This window comes from Rhipicephalus sanguineus, chromosome 2, assembly GCF_013339695.2.
Source record: "Rhipicephalus sanguineus isolate Rsan-2018 chromosome 2, BIME_Rsan_1.4, whole genome shotgun sequence".
Taxonomy (NCBI): domain Eukaryota; kingdom Metazoa; phylum Arthropoda; class Arachnida; order Ixodida; family Ixodidae; genus Rhipicephalus; species Rhipicephalus sanguineus.
In genome coordinates, this window is record NC_051177.1 from 175,503,493 (window position 1) to 175,529,230 (window position 25,738).

The 25,738-nt window shown below is 49.5% G+C and overlaps 1 protein-coding gene across 4 annotated transcripts in view; it reads left to right on the forward strand.

The window, feature by feature from the left end:
* The first annotated feature begins 22,328 nt into the window (after positions 1-22,328).
* The window catches only part of LOC119383870 (uncharacterized), a 164,592-nt gene continuing 161,182 nt past the window's right edge, over positions 22,329-25,738 (forward strand). For 3 of the 4 annotated variants that reach the window (XM_049412694.1, XM_049412693.1, XM_037652145.2), the window contains exon 1: positions 22,329-22,455. In XM_049412694.1, coding sequence (XP_049268651.1) covers positions 22,375-22,455 — 81 coding nt within the window. In that variant the 5' untranslated portion in view covers positions 22,329-22,374. The remainder of the gene's footprint in view (positions 22,456-25,738) is intronic. The other variant, XM_037652142.2, reaches the window with a different exon arrangement.

Below are 25,738 nucleotides of genomic sequence, written 5' to 3' on the forward strand. Positions count from 1 at the left end.
GACCACACCGTCGACTGCAGATCGTCCTCTTCTAAAGCCGTTCATAAATGCAGGAAAGCAATTATTCCTTTCTAGAAGCCACTCTAATCTTGACAGCACCATCCTTTCCATTACTTTCCCGACGCAGCTGGCTAAGGCGATCGGTCTGTAGGAGGAAAGGGCATGAGGACACTTCCCTGGTTTGAGCAACGCAATAATGCGACTGCATTTCCATTTAGCTGGGACATGTCCCGACTCCCACGAGTTGTTATAGTGGGAGAGCAGGATATGTCGTGCTTCTGTACCAAGATGGCGGAGTGCAGCGTACGTGATTCCGTCAGGTCCTGGTGCCGATGAGCGTCGGGAAACAGAAACGGCAGCGTCAAGCTCATGCATTGTGAAAGGCACATCGAGGCGCTCATCAGACGATGGGGGCGCTATGGTGGTAAGAGTCTCAATCACAGCATCAGTGGTGGCCGCGATAAGGCTGCAGTAGTCTCCGGCTATGTCAATTGCTCCCTGACCTTGATGTAGAGCCACGGCTCGGAATGGTTGACTTTGTTGGGAAATTGTCTGCAAACTTCGTACCACCCGCCAGATCTTAGATAGAGGTTGCCTTGGGTCGAGAGATCCGCAGAATGTCCTCCACCGCTGCCTGTCAATCTTGTCGAGATGCCGAAGAACGTGTCGTTGAGCTCGGCGACAGGCGGAGAGGTCTGACGGGGATTTCGTTCTTCTGTGTCGTCGTTCCGCGCGGCGACGGATTGCACGAAGGGCCTCGTATTGGGAGTCGATTGCTGATCTCTGCATCGGTAGGTTAACCTGTCTGGTTGTGTCACGCAGAGAAGCAGCAATGATATCCTCTATTTCGGATGATACAGTCGTGTGCTGACAGCCCGTCTTGACAGATGCCTGGAACAAGGTCCAGTCTGTTTGACGGATGTAGCGTGAAGCTGAGCGGCGAAACCACCTAAACTGAACATAGGTTGGGAGGTGATCGCTACCACGAGTCTCCAAATCCGTGCACCAACATGCAGAAGACAGAAGCCTCCTGGATACAAAGGTAAGGTCGAGGCAGCTGCTATAAGAACTACCGCGAATAAATGTAGGTGACCCGTCGTTGAGTACGCTTAGACCATAAGTGCACATAAAGTTCGCCAAGTCTCTTCCACGGCAATTCATCGCAGTGCTACCCCAGAGGGGATGATGTGCATTGAAGTCACCAATCACAATGTGTGGACTTTGTGCGGCTTGCAGCACGGTCTTCAGGTGGGAGCAGTCGATCTTCGCGCTTGGGTGGATGTATCCTCCTATTACTGAGAACGTCCGCCTTTTATGTGTTATAGTCAGGCTGACGTAATCGTTGTTAGTGTGCGGCACGATGTCGTGTCTTAAGTACGTCAGATCCGGTCGTATACAAATTAGTACTTTACTTGTACGTTGCTCGCTGCGAGACCACATTTGGACATACCCAGAGATGCGAAAAGTCGAATCCATGTTTGGCTCGCAAACAACAATAACTGGAAATTGGTATTTAAAAACCCATTGTCTGAAATCCGACAAACGGCCACGTAGACCTCGAGCATTCCATTGCATAACAAGCGACTGCCGCAAGCGTTCTTCGAACATCAGCGCCATGTTCGCTTATTGAAGAACCACTAGAAGTGGCTCCAAAACTTCGAGTAGCTGGACAGCAGCCTTAGCAGCGGGTGTGTTTAGGCCGCCAAGAATCTTCCGCATTGAACCCATCAAATTTTTTAACATAGACTTGACGTCTGCATTATCCATCTTTTCATTGTCTTCATTGGGTGCAGTAGCACTATACGACAAGGGCGTACATGCGGCTCGTGATGGTAGCGAAGGCCACTGAAGTTCTGACGTATTCAGAGCCAATGACTGCTTGCCTTGCGCTTGCGTAGACTGTGAAGGTGCTGAATCTTGTGTACCATCCTTTCTGGCCGGCAAAAGCAGGCGAGGAGGTGGTGAAGGCTTGGCTTTGGGTGTTGAACCTTCTACGCGATGAACACTGCTGCTTCGCTTGCGTCGGAGTCGTGAACGATGTCTACTGCGTCGCACAGCCCTTGCAGCTTCTCTGTGTGTGGAGCGGTCTCGAACCATCTTCTTCATAATACTTATTTCATTCCTCATTTTGGGACATTCCTTCGACGTTGCGTCGTGGGCGCCCGAGCAGTTTGGACATTTCGCAGCGGCGTTGCAGTTATCACCATCATGAAGTCCACCGCAATGCTTGCAGGTTACTGCACCCTTGCAAACTGCACTGACGTGCCCAAATTTCAGGCATTTATGACACTGCAGAGGCCTAGGCACGTAAGGGCGCACCGAATGCCTCACGTACCCGACCTTTACATGTGTAGGCAATGTCTCCGACTGAAACACTATTTTTACACATCGGGACCGCCCGAAGCGATGAAAACCAACAATGGGAGACGACGATGACAGCAGTTTCTCAAGGCTAGAGTCTGTGATGTCTTCGTCCACGTCGTAGATAACTCCTGTGGTCGTTTCCTTGTCGTATGCGGAGAATGCGCGAACCGGAATGTTTCCCAGCTGAACAATCGCTTTCAGTGTGTCCAATATACTCTTCGTAGTGACCTCCACAGACAGGATGTTCTTTCGAGCATTTATGCGTATTTCTGCAACTTGACCAGGGGCGACAAGCTCAAAGTACTCCGACAGGCTCTGCCTGTTCAGCGAGTTCAAGATGTCTGTCGTCGATGTGGGCACATACGAGATCGTGTATGACCGCACGCTACTCGCCTGTTTCGGTGCTTGTCGACCAGTCGGCGATGTCCTTCTGATTTTCCTCTTCAGGCGGCGGCTTGATACGACGGTGAAGTCGCTGTCCGAGGTCATATCTTCAGTGGAAGAGCCATCGGAAGTATCAATGTGGACCACGCTGGGGCCGAAGTTGTCACTCGCGTCGGAGGCGCAATGATGTGGTCGTCCGGGGCCCAGTTGCTGGATGGGGTTTTGGTCCCCCATTCTAAGGGACAACGTCCCTCAGAGTTCTTGTCGTTGAATGTGAGGTCACGGCAGAATAGTTAGAAAACTCACAGAGATCGAAGCTGAAGCTGTTCCCTGTGATCACTTCTTCTTCTTCCTTCTGCCCTGTTTTTTACCTTTGTTAGGTTTACACTGTTGGGCTTGTCGAAAATTAAAGAGCTTCAAGGCCTCTTCGAACTAACTCGCCTTTAGTCAAAATAGTAACGCCACCTTCTTTATCTGTGGCCAAGACAGCTAACTTGTTCTCCTTTAGGTACGCTACGGTGCTTCTGACTGGAATTTTTTCACGCGACCTATTGTATCTTAGCAGAACGTCCACACCTTCCGAGATGCACTTTTCGGTTTCTGAATCAGGCGCACGAGCCGAAACTTGCCTCACCATGGCTAGAAGTTCAGCCGGAGAGTTCAGCCGTTGCTCAGAACCTCTTTGACGACATCGGGTACCGGCACGTCACCTAGCACATGAACCCGGTTCCCTTGAGTAGAAGTCTTTGTCGGAACACGCTGCCGAAGTAGCGGCAGGCTAGTTGCTGATGCATAGTTCTTGGGTAAAATACAGCACAAACCAGACGATTAACACAAGGAAGACACGGAACAGAGTGCTGACTTCAACTAACACTTTATTCTTGGGCGAGCTTACCTATTTATGAAAAACGATCAAAATCAGACAAGATATCTCCCAAAAATAACAGATCAAGAAAACAAAAAAGCCCTTACCACAAACACGTGCGCGACTGCGTCATCTCTTCCAGAACATAAAAATTCAACCCCTACGTGCTGACAAAAATTCAAGTTCTTTTTTTTTTGTTAATAAGAGCGAAGGAGCGCTTACGCACAACGAACCTGCCTTGTCAATTTCCCGAGCCTCAATTATTTCGCGCGCTGTCTTATCCCGGCATCTGCGCACCACAGAAGTCTGCTCAAAGATATGTTTACAGCCACAATCCCGGCAGTGTATAGCCAAATGCCCTGACAGCAGTCTCGTCACGTTATAGTGATGCTCCTTAAGCCTCTCATTCAGGCACCTGCCCGTCTGGCCGATATATCTTTTTCCACAGGTCAGCGGAACGGAGTAAACCACTTCATCCACGCATTCCACAAATTGCGAACGGTGTTTTGTCGTGTACCTAGGTGCAGGTTCAGCAGCGTTTACTGCCTTGCATATCCGAGACACTTTTTGGGGCACGGAAATAACCCCTTGTACACCTGCGCGATTACCCACTTTTTTCAGGTTGTGGGAAATCATGTGGCAATATGGAATGACGGACACGTTCCTCGTCCCTTTCACTGGGGATTCGGCCTCGGAACACCTAGCTTTCCTAAACTTCTTCAGAAGGCTTTCAGCCACTGCTGACAGAAGAGGCGTAGGAAAACCGGCACTTGTGAGACGTTGTACTTGGGCACCGAGACTGCTGTCTAATCTATGAACACACGACTTACTCAGTGCGTAGGACAGGGATGACTGAACGATGGCTCTCTTGACCAGTTTTGAATGAGCCGATTTAAAAGGAAGAAACGGCTTCCCAGCGCGTGGCTGAAATTCCCACAGCACTCTGTCCCGCAGCTCTCTGTTCATTCCCGCAGCACTCTGTCCCGTGTCTTCCTTGTGTTATTCGTCTGGTTTGTGCTGTATTTTACCCATGAGTTACGGAATGATGCTAGAGAATTATGGAAGTGGTATACGCACACTCATATGTTGAAGAGTCGCATACGTATTATATAACTAGTTGTTTACAGTTGCGTAACGATGCCAACAGCAACATGGGTGTTACCAACAGCAGACGAAGTGCTTATATTCTTCAATACTGAATAGCACTGATCCGAACAGGACAAAGAAGGAACACAGATGCCCAGGACAGGCGTTACTAGCAACTAAGCTTCATTCAGGAAAGTTTCCCTAGATATATACACAGCCGTGTGGCACGCGCAGGCACACTGCGCGTACGTTACAGTCACAGTTACAGATGTTATGCTTATGCTTGTCCGTTATGACGGAGAACGCACGCACGTTTCACGAACCCGTCTGTTTGTGTGGAAGGGGTTCTTGACACTTCTTGAACAAGGTCATCACAGTGATGAGTGAGCTCCAGCAGCTGGACCATACTTGTTAATCGGATCTGTTCGTGATCACGGCTATGATGAGTCTAAGTGTAGTCTAGGGTGAGGTATAGTGCAGCTGGTGGAAATTCTGTATGCCTCTTACGATGAAATGATCTATGATGCCTCCTGTCGTGGACGTGGCAGCGAGGTGTTTTGATGCCCTCTCCACATCCAAGCTGTCTTTCACGCAGTATAAGAACCAAGCGTTGTTGGCCCTATCGGAAAACCCAGTGGCACTGTCCCAGTGCCATACCTGATTATTGGACCAGTGTGGCGCTGGATACTGGGACGCTGGCACGCTGCACGCGGCACACTGGACGCTGGCGCACTGCACACTGGGCCACCCGTTACGGGCCGAAATCGGGCTTTTAAATTGTTTCTAGAAGCAGTGGTCATACCCCGATCGTAAATAGGGCTAATACGCGAGCACCGCGACAAAAAAAAAAGAGAAACCTCGAAAAAAAAAAAAAAGACACCGAGCGGGAGTCGAACCCACCACCTCGATGCAGCATACATCCTGAGTCCGACACGTTACCGCTGCACCACACCTGTAAGACGAGACACCGGCACTTTTTTCTTCATGTTATAACTACCTCCGGTAGCCAGTATTTTCATTTTTCTCGTTTACAAACGCAGATTTCAGTTTCTTCGTGTTCGCGAGAACCTAAGGGAAGGTAGTTAATTTGTTCTTTGTGTGCTGCCTAGGATCGGGACGTCTGTCTGGCCCGTTCTGCCGCAAAAAATATTAGCGTAACCGCAGATGTGTTGCGGCAATCGCACTGGCTCGCTAAGCAGTCAGTCATACCTACGTAAAAAACAATGTGCATCTGACCTGCACACTGAAGGCTTTAGTTTTCGTCACCCGTTTGAACACATTTTCTGCTCTTTTTGTTTACGTTCCGCGTACTATACAGCCGCAGTACAGCATCCTAGCCGAACCGGCCGTTAGGCTTAGAGCTGTACTCCGTGCGCCGCCATCGCTGTGAAGAACGTGGATATTCAATTACGAAGAGTCTAATAACCGTTAGAATGTAGTTTCGATCATACTCGGCTCAAGCGAGGCCATATTAGCACCTTCGACTACATGAATCAGAAGCTAAAAACTCCGAGATTGAGCGTTACATTGGCTCACTGTTGCCGGTGACGTGCGACTTTCAGCGGTACGAGCCCATATGGAAGGACTAGCTGTTAGCGTAGGTTGATGTTATTATCAGACTAATAATAATGTCATACTGTGTTGCGAATGACAAGTTGTTTCGATGCAGTTATATGAACTACATTTACGACACTTGATCACACACTTCAGAGAAAGCGCGCACGCGAGCGCTCGACAGATGATTGCTTCAGCGTATGCATACCTCCGTCGCTTAACTAAAACTAAAGCCAGATATGTACAGGACGCACAATAGAATATTTTCAAGATATTCCGTAAGTTTTTCTTTTGACTTCTCGCGACCCAATACCAAATCTTATATGAATTCCACTTAGTGCGTCCAGTTTTTTCCAATGTGCTGCCAGTGTTCCCAGTGCGCGAGCGGACACTGTACAGCGTGGCCAGTGCCTCCCAGTGCGCTGTAAGACACTGGGCCACACTGTACACTGTTCCCAGCGTCTTTCAGCGCACTGGGCGGCACTGGCCACGCTGTACAGTTTGTCCCAGTGCCTCCCAGCGCGCTGTAGTACACTGGGGCACACTGTACAGCGTTTCCAGTGCCACCCAGTGCGCTGAAAGGCACTGGGAGGCACTGGAAACGCTGTTTTTTCCGATAGGGGGGTCTTGATAAATCAATGTTGAAGTCACCGGTAATGATGACAGGCCTGGTTTTCAGCATATTTATTGTAGGAAACGACCCAGCTTTCTGCGTAACCCACGTGGTTCATGTTCTGGACCACGTGAACGAGTGGATGGTAGTTGCGCATCTTCTAGGAGTGTTCCGTTCTCAGCCTCCTCAGTTTCCCTGCGTCCGCCGCGGTGGTGTAGCGGTTAAGGTGCTCGGCTGCTGACCCGAAGGTCGTGGGTTCGATCCCTGCCGCGGCGGTCGCATTTCGATGGAGGCGGAATGCTAGATGTCTGTGTACTGTGCGATCTCTGTGCATGTTAAACAATACCCGATGGTCAAAATTTCCGGAAACCTTCGCTACGGCGTCCCTCATAATCATATTGTGGTTTTGGGACATAAAACCCCCACAGTTATTATTATCATCAATTTCCTTGCATGTCAATGTGTGTGTTCGCGGTTACTGTGTTGGTTGCGACTCTGTATCACCTGTGCCACATACCCGCATAACATTAACTCTGTTTTACGGGTATGTGCCGCACGTGACTGAAAGGGTTTCATGACGTAGGCGACAGGTATTTTAGGTTATTCATGTCATGACCAGTGAATCGTGTTCGTCATACACTGATCCCCTGCTATGCCAATTTTGGTATATTACATGTTATGGAGACGACAAGGAGAGTTCCCAGACGTAGGCGGCTAGATAGATAGATAGATACGTAGATAGAAACGGCCAAAGTGCCTGAGGTTCGCTAAGAAATGCTTGGCATTTAAAAAGACATCCGATCCTTCCAGAGAAAATTGTGAAATCAGAGAAGATATGCAATTTGTCCCATATTTGACGATATTTTTTGTAGTGCTGCATTTCAAACCAAAATCCTCATGATGCGGCGTTTGACAGAAGAATGAACAAAGTTCAATTGATGCCAGTCCGACAGTGTCTTTAGGGCGGGGTGGGGAAGAAAATTTTCGAATTTGGCCCTCACAATCCACCCTGCATTTCTGTTGCCATTCGCCGCAAAGCACCTAGTCTCCCTTGCAGCGGACACCGGGTACAGGCAGCGAAAAGATGCGAGCCCTATGTCGGCGGCTTGTCAGCTCTCGAAAGTCTTTTCCCCTTGATGTCAGGTCACAAGTAATAAATTCGCCTTACAATATGACCTCGCTTTGGGGGTCCAATGGGAAGTGTGGACGCTGGACAGCAGCTAACGGAATCGTTAGGACATTGTGCTACTGGACCGTTTGCAGAGCAAGTATACACAACAAAAGATGTGTACAATGGCCAGGATTTCTGCTGGCCTTCAATGCTTTTGCATCCCAAGTGTGCGTCTCCAAATAATTATCGCATCTCAAATGAGCAACGACAATGTCAATCCTTTAGCAGTGCAATTTAGGAAATAGTTTGCTGCCTCTACGTGGGGTTTCCAAATGCGCAGTTCCTGCTTGTCTGTGCCCTTTTTTCTTTCAAAAAGAAAACCGCCCACTTCAATAAAACTGCTTCCTACGTTCCCGCTGCCATACAGAATCATATGTCGTTTTGAAAGAAAAACGTGAAGGCTACTCTATGGCACACGTTTTGCCTGCCGACTTGATGAGCTGGCATATTAATGTTAAATTAGCAGATGAAGTAACGTGATTCGCAAAGAGCTCAGGAATAGTTTCTTTGAATTTTGCATTCATTAAGTATCTAAGTGCTTTATTAGGCTCGCGCGTGCGTTTTTACGTGTGCGTGTATATACGCACTTGAAAATTTGCGGTTAGTTCGAATGCCCCAACCCCCCTACCCCTTCCTACACCAATGTGTGCATCGCCAGCGTCTACCTGTAGAAGCGCAGCATAAATTTTTACGCCCACTCTTAGGCACGGTGCTAAACCTTGTATTACACAGCAGGCATCTGAAAAACAAATGTATCGAAACAATGGCCATTTTGAAGGTTTGTCTTGTACAACACGAGGCAGGGACAGAAAATGTCTCATGAATGAGTGCAAGAGCCTCGCGTCAACACGCCTGCACTACGGGGTCATTGTCTATCACTCTGACGCCCCAAGCGCTTCGAAAATGCGGCACTCTGTACACCATCTGGGCATTCGTCGGAGCGTTTAGAACAGGAGCGTTTAGAACAAACTCTGAAGAATGCCTTCAAGTTTGGCGGGTGTATGTCACATCGTATCTCTAGCTCTACCACTTCACCTTTTCTATATGGCTTCATGACAGCGTTCAGAAAAGAAAAAAAAAGCTGAGTACGACTATTTTGCTGAAAAAAAGCGGGGGTGGTGTCTGATTCCCAGAACAGCCTAGGAGACGAAAGCTGCTAGTACTGCTCATCGCGCGCATGCGCGTGTTCTCGTTCATTTCGCGTCTGCGCTCCGCTTTACGGCACCTATCGATTCGGCGGTCGACGCTCGTGCGTTGAGGTTACAGGAAGGGGTGGCTGTACTTCCTCGTACTGTACCGCAGGCGCTCTTCTCCTGGCTTTCTTGTGGCCCTAGTTTTTTTTTACTATTTCGCACGCAGCCGTCGGCCCATCCTTTTCCGATGCTGATGTTTTGCAGTAACAAACAAGCCCATTCAGAGCAGATGCCTGCGCGATTTTGTCTCCTGTTTAGCCCATCAGTGAATTTAAAGTTACTAAGACAGTTACATAAACTCCAAGGCAATAGGGTTTGTTCCTTTGTTGAATAATGGGGCTGCCACAACCGATAATCAATTCAACGACTAACGGTACCTGGTCTAACAGTTCGTGCCTATGCAGTAACTCCTGCAAGTTAACTGTTAGTTCCCACAGATAACTTCAATGGGCTAACACTTAGTCCTCACATTACACCTTACCGCGCAACTATTAATCCCCAGAGTTGCACCTCACCAGACGAAGAGTTAGTCCACTCAAATAGCCCCTGCGGATGATCTTTTAATGCCAAGTTCAGATGACCTATCAATCGCCACGAATGGTTTTCTACAGATACTGCCCGCAAGGCTAGATATTTTTTCCGCGTGGTCTTTTCCGTGGTGACCAACAGATGGTGCAGAAAAGAACAAGGGAAAAAATGTATTCCTTTCTGCGTGCTTTTCTGCTTTCACAGTCAATGCGACAACGAAAAACAAAAGTCGAACAATTAAATGTCTCATTCTCGTATATACATACGAAATTACTGCTTTCTCTCAGTGAATTCACACTGAAATGTCCAATACAGGGCAGCCGCATTGTCATATCCCGTGCAGCCCTCTTGCTGAAGCTGCTCCATCGAAACCGTTATATGACTGGCATTGCACACGCCACGGCACACACCAGACTGCATCATGTGGACAACGGCTGCGTCCTGCAAAGCAGAAAAAGATTCCATATAGCCACACGTGATAGAGAACATGAAGATGCAGTCATGTGGGAAATACGGGCATGGTAAACTATATATATAAACATACGCCTAAAATATCATTTGCATACAATTTCCCCATGACGTCATACATCATCGAAGACGCATTTCGAGGTACGTAGCGCAACAGCTGAAGTGCGGCTGCCGGAGCCATCACGCCGGGGCGCCGCCAACATGCCGGCGAGTATCCTGCGAGCGGTGTGGTACAGCTCGAGCAAGCGCGCCAGCCGCCGCTGCCGCCAGCGAACTTGGAGCGAGCGGCAGTGCAGCGAGTGAAAGCGGTGCAGATGCCACGAACGGCGGCGAACTGCTTGCGAGCTACCCACGGGGAAGCCGACAATAATGACGATCAATATCCACGGAGTAGCAGAGGAGCGCAGCTAAAACGGCTACATAAAGTCCCCGCCAGCCACTGCAGTGAATTTAGATTGCGCGACCTACAGCAGAGCTCGGCCGGCCGCCACAGTGCGTTGTCAGCGAGTCACAGTGCAGCGGTGAGGCCTCTACACAATACCGCCCGCTCCCAGCTGATCACTACGGCGAACCTTCGCGTGAACGAGCGACCGGGCCCCCAACGGCAATGGCGGCCAATTTCCAGGGAGTCACAAAGCACGGCTGAGGTAAAGGCGAACTGACGCCCAAGCCAAGACGAGCTGACGCCTAGGCCAACCCTGGCGGTGCATTTCGTGCGCGGGATATACGTAAAGCACGAACGAGACCGCTTCGGCAATTGGGGTGCATTTCGCGCACGAGACAGGCATGGCAGATTAAGTATGATCACTCACTTCAGAAAGAATGCAGCGCTGATTTCTTCCCACAGTCAGAGTGAAACCACGGAATCAATCGGCCTAGTGTATTCTCCGCTGCCATTCCCAGCCGATGGCGACGCAGTGCCGTGATTAGGCTGGAGAAATGCAGCGCGGCGTGTCGATACCAGCTCAGACATCATGGGTGCGGCGAAACGTAAAAGCAGCACCACATCCTCACCGAAGCATATGTGTATATCTGAGGCGCTGTGGCATAGTTCCTACATCGTTGAACTAGTTGACGAGAGCGGCGCAACCGCAGGCACGCCACCGAGAGCACAATTGGGAAGATTAAAAGCGAGGAGTACGGTTAGTTTCCTTTGCAACAGTTTGCGCACGGAACGTATCTCTACACACGGCCTGCATCTCCCCGTAGTTGCTCCTTTTAGAAACTAACAGGTTTGCACACGGCACGCATTGCTCTGTGGTTGCTCCTGCAGTAGTCTACCGTTCATAGCGCGCGACTATCGGGCTTCGTTACACCACTTACGGGTAATTTCGCCATAGAGTGTACTTGGACTCCTTGAGTGTTGTAAAGACGTTAAGGCCATCGCATTTGGAGAATAATCCTGTAGTTAGATCCCTTTATACACTGCGGGGCTCTATTTACGCTTCAGGTCAACATGTGGCCTGTTGGGAGCCATAGCATTGAGATATCGATGGCAATGTACTGACCGAACTATAGCAGCTAGCCGCATCCGTCCACGCAGAAGCTGCCTACGTATTGTCACGTGGTGAAGAAAGCGATCGCAGCCGCTCTAGATCAAGTTCTTCATTGGGCTAACTTGTGCCCAGAAAAGTAAGTACACTCACAGTGCAACGATATCAGCTCACGCAGTCGTCGTTCGTGGAATCATATGATAAGCAGTAAAGCGCATCGGCATTTATACATGTGGTATCGAAGATTCCAGCGTTATCGTTGGGGCCTGGGTGAGTTCCAGAATAAACTTATTGTTCACGTTGGGCGCACAATCTTATCGGAAGATTCGAAAGTAATCGGGAATGTTCCAAGACATTCGGGCGCGCATTGCGCAAGGCCGAAGTTATACGTGTAGCATGCTGGTTATATAAAAATAGAAAGAGGAGCGCGTGTGCCATTGCGCCCCTCTGAAAAAACGTCACAGTTTCGCCGCAAGGGCGAAGCAATGAATGCGATAGCAAGAAACTAATGCTATACGAAGGTGAGGCTCGCCAATGGATACTCTCAGTTTGAACAGCGCTCCTGTTGCAAAGGCGGCCGAAGCAGCGAAGGAAACTAGCGTGCTTCAAGTGTCGAGCTGGGACACTTGATAGTTTGCGCTCATCTTCTGTTTGTTCGCTTAGCGGCGTCCCTTGAGCTCGCGTGACTTTCCTACGCTCCGTAACGTGAGCGCGGACATCACGGTGAAAGCTCGCAACATCCCTCTTCCCCTCACCACGCGAAAACCGCGCGAGCAGACAGCGGAAGGGCAAGGTTCTCCCTTCGCAAATATAAGAAGAAGCGAGCGAGCTCGCCGACGACTTTTAAATACACCCGTCGCGCTCCTCGTGCCATCTCGCTGGTAATGAAGAAACGCTTATAAGCGCCTGCCGTCTCTGAGTCCTGCCAGCGATAACGGGTGTGTATATAACGCTCGCCGTTAGCTGCCTGAAGGATCTGCGCTTTCTGGCGTAGTGGTTAGCGCTCCGCGCTGCGGAATGAGAGGTTGCTGGTTCGATTCCGCGCTTCGGAAGCATATTTCTGAATTGTCTTTCTTTGGGACTGATATATATTGTTACGGGGATTATTTATTCGCCAAGAACTGGCCGAGCTAACACTGCACACAGTGCACAGGAACGCAGGTCGAAAGGCAGCCCCAGACCCTGTCCCACAGCAACAACGTCGTCGTCGTCGTCTTCATCCATCCGGTATCAATGCGGCGCCCGTGCCATAGTGACCTTTCCATACCCGTGACATTACCCCGGCCGGCAAAGCACCGTCCCGGTGCCTCTTATGGTTAGAAGGGCGTGTCACCGTTGTAGGGCTTCAGGCGAGAAACATGCACGATGTCAGTTCTGGGCGTAGCAGTCGATGAGTTTGTGGTCGAGGAAATCTCATACGTGACAGGTGTCACCTGGCACAAGACTCGGTAGGGCCCAACGTATCGCGACAGAAGCTTCTCGCAAAGGCCAACACGACGAGATGGGAGCCAGAGTAGAATGAGAGAGCCCGGAGGAAAATTGGCATCCCTATGTCGACTGTCATAGAGGGACTTTTGTGCAGTCTGGGATGACGAGAACCGAGCGCGGGCTACTGTACGTGCGATGAGAGCACGGGTGATGGCATCTTGAGCGTATGACGTGGTAGATGGTGGGTCAGGCGGAAGCAGGGTGTCGAAAGGTAGTAAGGGATCACGGCCAAAGAGAAGATAAAATGGTGAGTAGCCGGCAGTTTCATGACGCGACGAGTTGTAGGCGAAGGTGACGAACGGGAGGGCAATGTCCCAATCGCTGTGGTCGTCAGAAACGTACATGGAAAGCAAGTCCGTCAGTGTCCGGTTGAGGCGTTCGGTAAGCCCGTTAGTCTGAGGGTGGTAAGAAGTCGTAGAGTTGTGTCGAGTAGCACAAGATCGAAGTAAGTCGTCAACCACACGAGACAGGAGGCAGCGACCACGATCTGTAAGTAAGTGACGAGGAGCGCCATGCTGGAGAATGATGTCGTAAAGAAGGAAATCTGCAACGTCCGTCGCGCAGCTGGTCGGTAGCGCTCGAGTGATTGCATACCGAGTAGCATAATCCGTAGCTACTGCGATCCACTTATTACCTGTTGTCGAAGTTGGGAAGGGACCTAGCAAGTCCAAACCCACTCGATAAAACGGCTCGGCTGGGACTTCAATAGGTTAAAAGGCGTCCGGCGGGGAGAGTTGTAGGCTTTTTTCGGCGCTGGCACAGGTCACACGCTGCAACGTAGCGGCGAACTGAACGGTAAAGGCCCTTCCAAAATACCCGTCGTCGAGCACGGTCATAGGTTCTGGATACGCCTAAATGTCCAGAAGTTGGGGCGTCGTGAAGTTCTTGAAGGACGTCCTTGCGCAGATGACGTGGGACGACGAGTAAAAGTTCTGCGCCATCGGGATGTAAGTTGCGGCGGTACAAAAGGTTGTCTTGAAGCAAGAACGAGTTCAGTGAAGGGTCGGTATCGCCGGATTGAAGGCGGTCGAGGATGGAGAGCAGCGATGGGTCGCGGCGTTGTTCATCCGCCACCTGCAGAAAGTCAGTGATAGCTAAGATGCAGTCATCAGCTTCCACCTCGGTGGAGTTGGGTGGATCAACAGGGTGTCGTGATAAGCAGTCGGCATCGCTGTGCAACTTGCCAGATTTGTACACTACCGAGAACGTGTACTCCTGCAATCGTAATGCCCATCGGCCTAGTCTTCCTGTGGGATCCTTAAGTGTTGACAGCCAGCAGAGCGCATGATGGTCCGTGATGACTTGGAACGGGCGTCCGTATAGGTACGGACGGAACTTCGCGATAACCCAGACGAGAGCTAGGCACTCCCGCTCGGTAATGGAATAATTCCGTTCCGACGGTGACAGAAGGCGGCTAGCGTACGCTATCACACGGTTTGTGCCATTCTGTGTCTGAGCGAGTATAGCACCAATGCCATGGCCACTTGCGTCGGTGCGAAGCTCTGTTCGAGCGGCTGGGTCGAAATGAGCCAGCACAGGTGGTGATGTGAGTGCGGAAATCAGCGACGCAAAGGAATGTTCTTGGTCGTCACCCCAGGAGAAAGCCACGTTCTTTCTGAGGAGATCCGTGAGTGGCCGAGCAATTTCCGCGAAGTTGATGACAAAACGGCGGAAGTACGAGCAGAGCCCCAGAAAGCTGCGGACTTCTTGTGTGGAACGTGGAACCGGGAATTTGCGGACAGCGCGGACTTTGTCAGGGTCGGGTTGGACACCAGCAGCGTCAACAAGATGGCCAAGTAGTTTAATCTGACGGCGTCCAAAGGTGCACTTCGATCCATTAAGCTGGAGGCCAGCACAGCGAAAAACGCCAAGAATGGCCGACAGACGTGGAAGGTGGCTTTCAAAGGTGGGCGAGAAAACAATGACATCTTCGAGATAGCAAAGGCAGGTCGACCATTTAAAACCGCGTAGGAGAGAGTCCATCATGCGTTCAAAAGTTGCAGGAGCATTGCACAACCCAAAAGGCATGACCTTAAATTGGTAAAGGCCGTCGGGTGTGATGAATGCTGTCTTCTCGCGGTCGCGGTCATCGACAGAAATTTGCCAGTATCCAGAGCGAAGGTCAATTGATGAGAAATACTTGGCACCATGGAGGCAGTCGAGCGCATCATCAATTCGAGGTAGAGGATAGACGTCCTTCTTGGTGATTCGATTGAGATGGCGATAGTCGACGCAGAATCGCCAGCTGTTGTCCTTCTTTTTAACAAGCACCACGGGTGATGCCCAGGGACTCGAGGAAGGCTCTATGACGTCTTTGTCGAGCATTTTCTCTACCTCCTTCTGTATAATTTGGCGCTCCGAGTGAGACACACGGTAAGGGCGTTTGTGAAGGGGACTGGCGTCGCCGGTATCGATACGGTGGGCGACGACGCGTGTGCGGCCCAGGGGACGGTCGTCGATGTCAAAAATGTCGAGGTAAGAAAAGAGAACACTGCGTAGTGCTTCAACTTGAGAAGGTAACAGGTCACTGGCTATCATTTTGTCCAAGAATGCCCTATTGTGCGCGGTTATGACAGGCTCGGCTACGGTCTTGGTGCCAGGGGTGAAAGCTGAAACCGTACATTGCTCCAGCGTTGAGAGTTCTGCTAAGGCAATGCCTTCAGGAAGGACTTGGGTCGACGTAGAGAAGTCTAGAATAGGGAGAAGCGTCCTGTTGTTGGCAACAATATATATATATATATATATATATATATATATATATATATATATATATATATATATATACGGTGCATGATGGCGGCGACGGCGACGGCAAAATCCAGCTGAGACTGTCCATATAATTGCTATCGCAATAAAAGCATCGTGCGGTTTTTTAAGAGAACATGGACGCGAAAAAAATGGATACACAAAGAGGGGAGAATGATAAAGAAAGCAAGAAATAGAGTCCTCAGGTATGCTAACGTGTACAAAACGGCTTAATGTGCACGATGTGGACGATTTTAAATCGTGCACTGCGCTGCTGAGATTTCGTAATGACGTCCCGCACAGCTTCATAGTCCAGAGCGCCCAGACTTCGAAGCACCTTGCATGGCCCGAAGTATCGTCGAGGTTTTTAGCTGAGTCCGCGTGCGTGTACGGTTCTCGCTCGCTAAGGGGACAATTCGCGTCCTGGCGACGGCTAACTCGACGAACGTCTCCATTCACTTGCGGCCAGGTAGTCGGATATGTCGCGTGGCAACTTGCCACTCTGTGGACGCTGTGTCTTGATGGCGAAACCAATCTGTCCCATCTGTGGGTACTGGCAGAGGCCGTAGGTGTAGTCGGCTTCTCTGCAATGGGAGCAGAGTGGGCGGTGGTTGGGGGCACGCCAAATGTCCATTTTCCTCGGCGTGTAGCGCTGGCCGACTGGCGCGCGCTATTCCTCGTGCCGCTTAAGAGTTTGCTTAATTTCCACACGGAATATATCAGCGATTGCCTGTGCTTCAGGATGCGACTGAGGAAACAGCTTCTGCAGCTCTTCATGTTCGAAGGCTCGGACGGTTTCGCACTGGTCGTCGGAGCCTGATCTAAGGGCTTGAACCAATGCGCTGTCTGGGACCAAGCGACAACTGTATTGATGTGTCCGCATTGCAAACGTCTTCTCGATCGCTGTCGCCTAAGAGATAAATTCTTCGATTATCTGGGGTGGGTTTCCCATCAGCCCAGCGAATAGCTGTTGCTTTAATCGTAGCATAAGAAAACGGAATAAGTGGCGGAACAGTCGGGTCATCTCTTCCGCGAAGATGGTTGTGTTCTTCATTTCGGAGCTCCACCCGTGTCTCGAGCAAAGCCACGGCCTTTTCCTTGCTGTCTACGCCGGTTAAAGCACTGGGAAGCCGTTTCGGAAATTGCCCAGGTTGTCAGAGTCGACTCTCTATCCTCGAACAATGTTTCAGCTGAGTCTTTGAAAGGAAAGTAAACATGTTGTAACCATAGGCGTGCGCAAGGTTCCCCATTAGGGGGGGGGGGCAAAGGTTTGTCGCAGCGCCCCTACTAAGTCAATGTATGGGGCAGATTTTGCGCCCCCCCCTTTCTTAGGTGACTAGAAGGGTCAATGTACGGGGCAGATTTTGCGCCCCCCTCTTAGGTGATTAGGGGGGGGGCGCCCCTCTGCCCCCCCTGTGCGCACGCCTATGGTTGTAACTCCGTGTGGTGATCTCAGTTGCTGTAGGAAGCAATCCTCTTAATTTTTAAGACGGCTTTCTGGATCCTCAAAAGTGGTTCCTCGCAGCTTCAGTGGCTCCCTGGGCTGCTGCATCGCGAGTGTTGTGGATGACACAGTTGACTCCATCGGGTCTCTTCTCTTCGTCGTCGCGGTTCTTGTCTGATTCAGCAGGGGCCCGTACTTCGGTTGTGGTCCTTCTAGTCTGCGACTAGCTCGAATTTCTCTGATGGCGTCGGTGTCTTCCTCACAACTTCGGCTGGGTTCACGGCTTGACGAGGGCGTCCGGAACATGAACATACAGCACCTCCACAAATGTCACGTGACCGTGACACTCAACAAAGCAACGGCGGCCGGTAACGATCAAACTTTTTATAGGGCGAACTTGTGGCAAGCAAGAGAATGACACTGAAAGTGCATTCACATCAGTGAACACAGTCGTTGGTCGTCCAATAATCTGATCATCGGTAAGGCGGTTCACGTTTATACATGTGGCATCGAAGATTTCAGTGTTACCGTTGATGGCCGCGTAAGTTCAAGAATAAACGGCATTGTTTGCATTGTGCGCGCAGTCTCATAGAGAAGACTCTAAAATAATCGGACACGTTCCGGCACATTCCGGCGCTACCTGCGCAATGCAAGGGTTATATGTGTAACAGAAAGAGGAGCGCGTGTGGCATTATTTATGGCCGTCCTAGTTATTGACATGAACCTAATTTGCATAAAAGCTTTGAATCTACTGGCAGCGCTTGTCGGATGCCCTGGCTCACAACAAGCTTCAAATAAATAATGCAGTCGTAGGTAACTGCCACCCACTATAAAATCTAGAAGTGATGTCCTATTTTCTAGACTGAGAATAGGACAACACACAATTATCACTTTCCTGGCGATATTCCTCCGACCTGTGGTGGGTGTCGAGAAACAATGACCGTGCTTCGCACCCTAATAAAGTTCGAGAGGTGGAGCCTGCAAGAAAAAGCCCATTTTTAAGGCCTATCAGGAGCGCAACCCCCTTCATCGCACGGTATTTTGGGGGATCTGGGCCATTTTTTGATCATCACTTCGTCTTAGCGTTGGTTAAAGGGGTCAGTGCATTAGAAGTTCTTTGTGTAAGGCATTCGTAGCAGGTCCTGTACATGAGGATGTTGCTGCGACAGGCCGGTATTTTAAATGCGCGTGGCCCCGGGCTACTGGCAAACAGGGGTACTGGAAGGATACTAGTGCCCAGTATCACTGCACGCTCGTTCCAACACTCTACGCCTTCATTCTACGGTATTTAGACTCATGCCGACGTGGCTTGTCTTCATTTTGCTTACGAGACGCCGTGCTGGTAATAAAGAACTTCTCGACTGCTCATTCAAAGTACTTTCTCGTCGTGCCATCGGCGCTGCGTCCAGAGATCTTGCAGGCCCTGCATGATCACGTTACTGCTGGAACCCTCGGATTCTCGCGTATGCTCCCAAGAATTCAGGAAAAATATTATTGGCCTCGCCTCGCTGCCGATGCGTCCCACATTACGCAATTATTTGGCGAGACTGTCAGCGACGGAAGACACCGCCGACTTGACCACCCGGACTACTGCAGCCCTAGGGATGACCCCGTCGACCGCTCCAGCGAATCGACATGAACCTAATGGGGCCGCTGCCGACGTCGACTTCCGGAAATAAATGGATCCTCGTAGCTACCAACTATCTCACCCGCTATGCTTAAACAAGGGCCCTGCCTACAGGCAGTGCCGCGGAGGTAGCCAAGTTCTTTGTTCTGAACATCATCCTGTGGCATGGCGCCCCAGGGGTCCTCATCACCGGCAGAGGCAGGGCCTTTACTGCTGCCATAACTCAATTGATCACGAAATACAGCCAGAAAAGCCACAGCGGGACCACCGCCTATCATCCACAGACCAATAGCCTCACCGTCTCGATAAGGCCATGACCTACAAATTGACCATGTACGTCGGCGTCGAACACAAGACGAGGGATGCCGTCCTTCCGCACGTGACATTCACATACAACAGGGCCGTGGCAGAAACGACGCAGATGACGCCGTACATGTTAATCTACAGAAGGAGACCGGTAACAACGATTTCAGAGAAGGGAAATGCCTGCCGCACGCGCACTACGTTTTCTATTTTCATGTAGCCGGCCCGCTACACGTGTAACCACTGCCTTGCGCGCGCCGCGCAGGAATGTCGGACAGTGACAGTCACAAGAACTGTATCTAATAGTCCTGAGGAAAATGATGAATGAAGGCTTCCCCATCAAGTCGGTGGCCCCACCGAGGACGGAACAGGGAGGCGGTGGCTCTCGGCGACGGCATGGGCCCTCTGGACAACCTTTAGTTGAAGAGTGATGTTCAAACTTGGAAGAGCTTCATCCCACTTCATGTTGGAGCGTTCCGATACCGCCAACGTGAAGAGTTGGCCTTGCGGCCCGCTTCTTCGGATGCTAAATGCCTAGACCATTAATCAATGCATCCCATTTTAAAGTGCAAAAATGGCAAGCCACCAAAATCGAAGATGGCAGAAAGAGCTCGGTTTTTCCCACTTTCCGTTTTTTGTAAGGGTACGTATTACTGGGCAAGTGTTTATAACATTTTCTTTTCCTGAATCGAAGTAGGTTACACGAAGTATCATAGCACTCTCGTGACGCATCCTCATACCATTACCCAAAACATAATACGTGGTCACGTGGGCAACGTGCAAGCACAGAGACACAGGAACACTAGTTCTTATCGTTGGCCATGAAGTGACGCATGTGATCACACAATAAGATGCGGGAATCTGACACTAGCAGTGGAAGGACAACAGCCGCAGTATTACATAGAGGCACGCGGAATCTGAGCAGCTTTACGACGGTGTTACCAGGTTTATAAGCTTGTGTAGTTGGCGCAGTCCCGCAAGTTCTAGCGCATGGCAGTTGAGAAACCCTGAGCAAGAGAACTTACGTTCTGCAGCATAGGCGCGCGCACAGGGGGGGGGGGGGGGGGCAGGGTGCGGCCGCCCCCCCTAATCACCCAGCCCCGTACATTGACCCTTCTAGTAACCTAAGAGGAGGAGGGGGGCGCATCATCTGCCCCATATATTGACTTAGAAGGGTGGGGGGGGCGCTGCGACGACCCTTTGCCCCCCCCCCCAATGGGGAATCCTGCGCACGCCTATGTTCTGCAGTGCACTCTTTGTTATCTTTCATCTCAGCAGCTAAGCGGCAGCGGCATTACTTGTGCTCTTGATTAAACCTCTAATACCGAAGAAAATGGACCTCGGGCGTCCTATTAAAGTCACGGAATCGGGCACTAAAGTCACTGTAACGGGAAAAGTACCGCATTCATTTTCTCTTCACCGCTGCGCCCTTTCGGCGGCTTCGCTACACAAACGGTCCAGCTCGCTCGCCTCGCTGGTGTCTCCCGGCCGCCGACGCACGTCGCTTTGGAGGGCGATTGTTTTTGTAGCATCAGAAAAGCGTGCAGGAACAATACAACATCCCGTACCGTTTTGACACTTCATCTCAAGCGTGTCGAGGCATCGAAAAATGCCTGGGCGCTGCGCTTTTAGGGGCCACAACCGGCGGGAAACCGGCAAAGCTCTGTTTGTTATTCCCAGCGGAAAAAAGGATGCTAAGCGACAGGCTCTGTGGCTGCACGGTATACGGCGAGAAACATTTGATCGCATGACTGACACCCGCCTTTGTGAGGTAAGCTTTTCAGTGAATATTCGCGAATGTTGTTGCGGTGAATGTTTGCATTGCCTTGCACTAGTGCAGCTTGTTTCGCGTGGTTTCCGCAAACGGTTCATGCACAATAACATTACCGGGTAGCTCTTAATTATGTTTGGATTAAAATTGACGCCTTTTGGCTCACATATAACGATCAGCGCGCCATGAAACCTGACTGCTACAGATTGGTATTGCGTGACGTGACTGCATGACGAACATAAATAACAGGTGGTAACATGAAAATAATGGCACGCATCTTATGTAAGGCATGATTTACATGTCACCACCTGTCACTAACGTTCGTCATTCAGAAATATCTCGTCATATCAGTTTTGGTATATAAACATTTCATTAAACGACCGCGAGCGCCCCGAGGCCATGTCATGTAAATCATGTTTTACATAACATACCTGTCATGGTTTGCGCGTTATAACCAGTAATTTGTTAGATAGATAGATAGATAGATAGATAGATAGATAGATAGATAGATAGATAGATAGATAGATAGATAGATAGATAGATAGATAGATAGATAGATAGATAGATAGATAGATAGATAGATAGATAGATAGATAGAAACGGCGCATGTGGCTGAAGTTCGCTAAGAAATGCTTCGCATTTGAAAGCACAAGCGTGTGTGCCGATGCAGTGCTCAATAAAGAGGATGTGACATCAGTGCCATGATCGTTCAGTTTGCTTATCAACGTCCCGTAAGTCCAGGGAATACATGCCTAACAAAAAAATTCTGATGTTCATAGAGAATTATTTCAGGAAGTAAGATGGCCGGCTTCACTAGGTGTGTGTTCGAATTTGGATGACGCGTGCCACCTCAGCACGTGTACGCACAGAGGTCATGAAACTGGCTTTAAAATAGCAAGCACTAAAATCATTGGTCTGGAGCTGTTATTAAACAATTTCCAAATCAATGTCTTGATGTCTTCAAAGGAATATATTTATCTGCAGCACTTGTTTACGAAGAAAAATCGATTCATAGTAATTCATAGAAGATGACATGTGTTTCGAACCAACAAATCTTTTCAACTAAAGCAGACGCTTGAAGCTAAACATAGCTTGTTCAGGTGCATCTTTTGATCTTTTATATCCATGACAAACTGTCCCGACGTCGCACAAACAACTTCAAACAAGCCAAAGACGCTCTCTCCAGCGTACTTCATTTCGTATATATAGGGATGCGTCATTGTTGTTTCTTTGTCGCTTCCAGTACTTTGAGCTTGTACCTCGTCAACACTAGAATAATGCACTACAGCCAGTTCGCCATCTTGCTTCTTGCAAGCTGTGCTTTTGCCCATACAGTCAACCAAGGGGACCTATATAACGTAAGAAACTTTTTGTTGGCTAGTTTAAACATGTTTGCCGCTATACTTAATTCAGCGCTCAATTTACGAAGATAATAATGTAGTACGTAGATACGTAGAGAGCCGAGTAGCTTTCTGTCGTTGTATTTCTTTCTTTCTTATTCTCCAAAGTTTTTTGCTATTCCAAAATTAAGCTGCGCGTCAAACATCACGCTTGTGGCGAAGACCTTCCCTTTTGCGCCATTCAGTAACTTTAGAGCTTAAGAACGGAAAACTACCGAGGAGCAGGAGGATTTTTGAGGCGATCCACGAGTGCCGCGCGCTAATGAGAAACTTTAAATGCTTCACTCGTGTTTTGACAGGTGGTGAAGTCTCCTTAGTGCCATGACACTCACCGCTGCCCTTAGCACTGCTTATAATGTCACGACGACCATTAGAAACTATCCGCCGGAATGAAGCAGTGGTTATGGTGCTCGGCTGCTGATCCGAAGGGGGCCGCGGCGGTGGCATTTTGATTATGGCAAAATGCTAGAAGTCCGTGTACTGTGCAATATCAGTGCACGGTAACAAGCAACAGATGTTCGAAATTTCCGCAGCCCTCCACTACGTCGTCTCTCATAACAATATCGTGGTTTTAGGACGTGAAACCGTTGATATTATTATCTTTACAAAGTTCTGTTCTCGCTCAACTTGGATATGCATCCTCTGCTTCGAAAAAGAGACTCATGTTTCGCGCATTTTTAGCTACCATGTGAAACCTGCTGTATACATTTTCAACAAAATTAACGTGAAGGCGTCTCATCGCTGGCCTTTTACGTCGAGAGGAAATTATGTGTAAGCTGCAGTGCGCATGAGCTTCAGATAGGCATAAAATCAGTCTGCCGGCGTCAACAGGAAAGTGTTCAGAAACAAGAACCGCTTGCGTTCCAGATCTACATATAACTTTTGCCGCTGTTAGATCGTACAAATGAAAGCATCAAAATGTCGTTACAGTCGCAGTTTGTTTTCAGTACGAGATGGATGAAAATAGTCGAATGTGTCGCAATCTTGACGGACAGTCAATGTGTAATATCTATATTAGAACAGCAATAATGCTTGTTGGCTTAGCAATAAACTTTCAGAAAAAAGGGGTGTCCTCTGACTCTTCTTTGTGACTTCTGACTTGCCCCACCTATGACTCCCTTTAAAGAAACACGTGAACTCTCTTTGGAAGTCATTGTACTCTCTTCGGAGAGTCGTGTGTCCTACAAGAGATTTACTGTGTCTCGTTAAGTAGAGTCATATACGCGTACCTGGCAGGTCAGACAAAAGAAAAGAGCCAAAGGACAGATTTTCTTTTCTTCGAGTGTATGCCAAGAAATGGGCGCACTGGTATTCTTCGTACTGACTTCATACAACAAGTGGATAACAGCCGCTTGTTATCTGCGACGGCCACATTCTCATGCGATGATTGCAACCTAGTTGGAAGCTCGCTCCAAAGGCTACGCCGTGCCTGCAGTAATTGCACCGCACTTATTGTCAATGCTGCAAGAATATCAATAGGAAATCACGCTATGTGGTGCTGGTGAGCTGATTAAGCCAGTACACCATGCGAGTCTGCATTGACCCATTGAAAGCCAGAGAACCAGTCCCGCGCAGCATGTGGCATGCAGGCTACCCGCTTTGTTAAACTGTAATTGGCTACGTGCTCCTAGTGATCGTGATTCACGAGGTAAGCTTCTAACGCTCTGCAATCTGCTCACAGTGTATCTAAAATACCAAGTACGCAGCATTTGGATGTTATTTAAGGGGTTGGCATGCTGAATAATGATTTACTAAAAAATGATTATCATTTTCAGTGATCACTTTTAACACGTACCTATGATTTATCAAACACGGTCGTCGTGCCGATTCCTTTCTTTTCTCCTTTCGGGTTAGCAGAGTGATCATTGGGCCCGTTCTAATGACACGGCAATGTGTCAAGGCTCCACACTTCACGCTCACGAAACGCATCCGTTTGCCTACCAGATCTGCACAACACTCGCACTTTCTTAATCTGCGCTCTAGTCACTGTATGTAGTTTGGCCATGTGTCCTGTAAATTTATTTGCACGTTTTGTAAGCATTAGCCTTCCTTCGTGTCTATGTATTCTGCTGATCTCTTCGAGCAACTGCACATTGTGAAGTATTTATTGTGTGGTCTGGGCAAGCGAGCGGCACCAACACCGACGATATTTCTGAACATCCGCTACCTCGGCGGCCACATTGCATGCTGGGAAGCGTGTTTGATTGGTCGCCAGGGACGCGGGGAACTGGACACGATCGGCCACGCGGCCGTCTTCCTCGTTTAGGCCAGATAACAACGAAAGGTTTGTTTTTGTAACGCGAGGTAAACTACGAGGCATGGTCCCTGCTCCAGGCGCAAGTTGGTTGATGGCGCCTGGCCGCCTTCGCTCTCCCTTGACGAAGTTGAAGGGTCGTACGCGTGAGGCCGTAATTAGTGCATCCGCTTTGCAGGCCTCTCTGAATCTGCATAGATGCTTTCACTCGGAACTTGCATGGCTGCGCGCTCACGGAACGCGTGACGTGAGAGAAGCGCCGGCTGCTGGCCTCTGTTGCTGCTGCTGCCGCCGGTACACAGCGTCACGGCCGTCGGTGGGTGTAGCGGCGCGCCCACGAGCCCCCCCAAAATACAGCCATCTGTCAAAACATATGAGAAATGAACAACGTGTATGAGCGCAGTTGCATCTCCTGAGACGAGTTTCCCTGCTTCCCTCCTTATTCTCATTTTTTTTTGTTCAGTACCCTGTTTAGTAAGGTGTAGGTTGGTTTTGATCTAACGCTTACCAGTATTTGATGTTTAGACCCAGAACTTGCGTTATTCGGCCGCAATAAATCTCTATCACAAGCTATTCATAGTGACGGTGGGCTGAAAAAAAAATCAGTTTCGCCGAAAGGGTCAGGCAATTAGTCATGGCAACAAATTGGAATGATATAAGAAGTAAAGCTAGCAGCGAACTCTTTTGCGTCCGATCTCGCGTAACCCTCAAAGAAGCTGGTGTAAGCGAATAGGCCGCTCCAGGACGCAAAGCGGTTTTCGTGCTGTTCGTCGTCTCAACGGAAGTATATATATATATATATATATATATATATATATATATATATTGTAGTGACGAAGAGTGGCACAGAAGCTCGGGAACGAAGGCGAAAAGAAAAGGAGGACGAAAGAGAACAGCCTGCCCGCAGCAAGGGTGCTGTCTCTGTGTCGTTCTTTACAATGGCGCAGTCGCGAACTACCGACGCCGACATCCCTGCGTCCACTACAC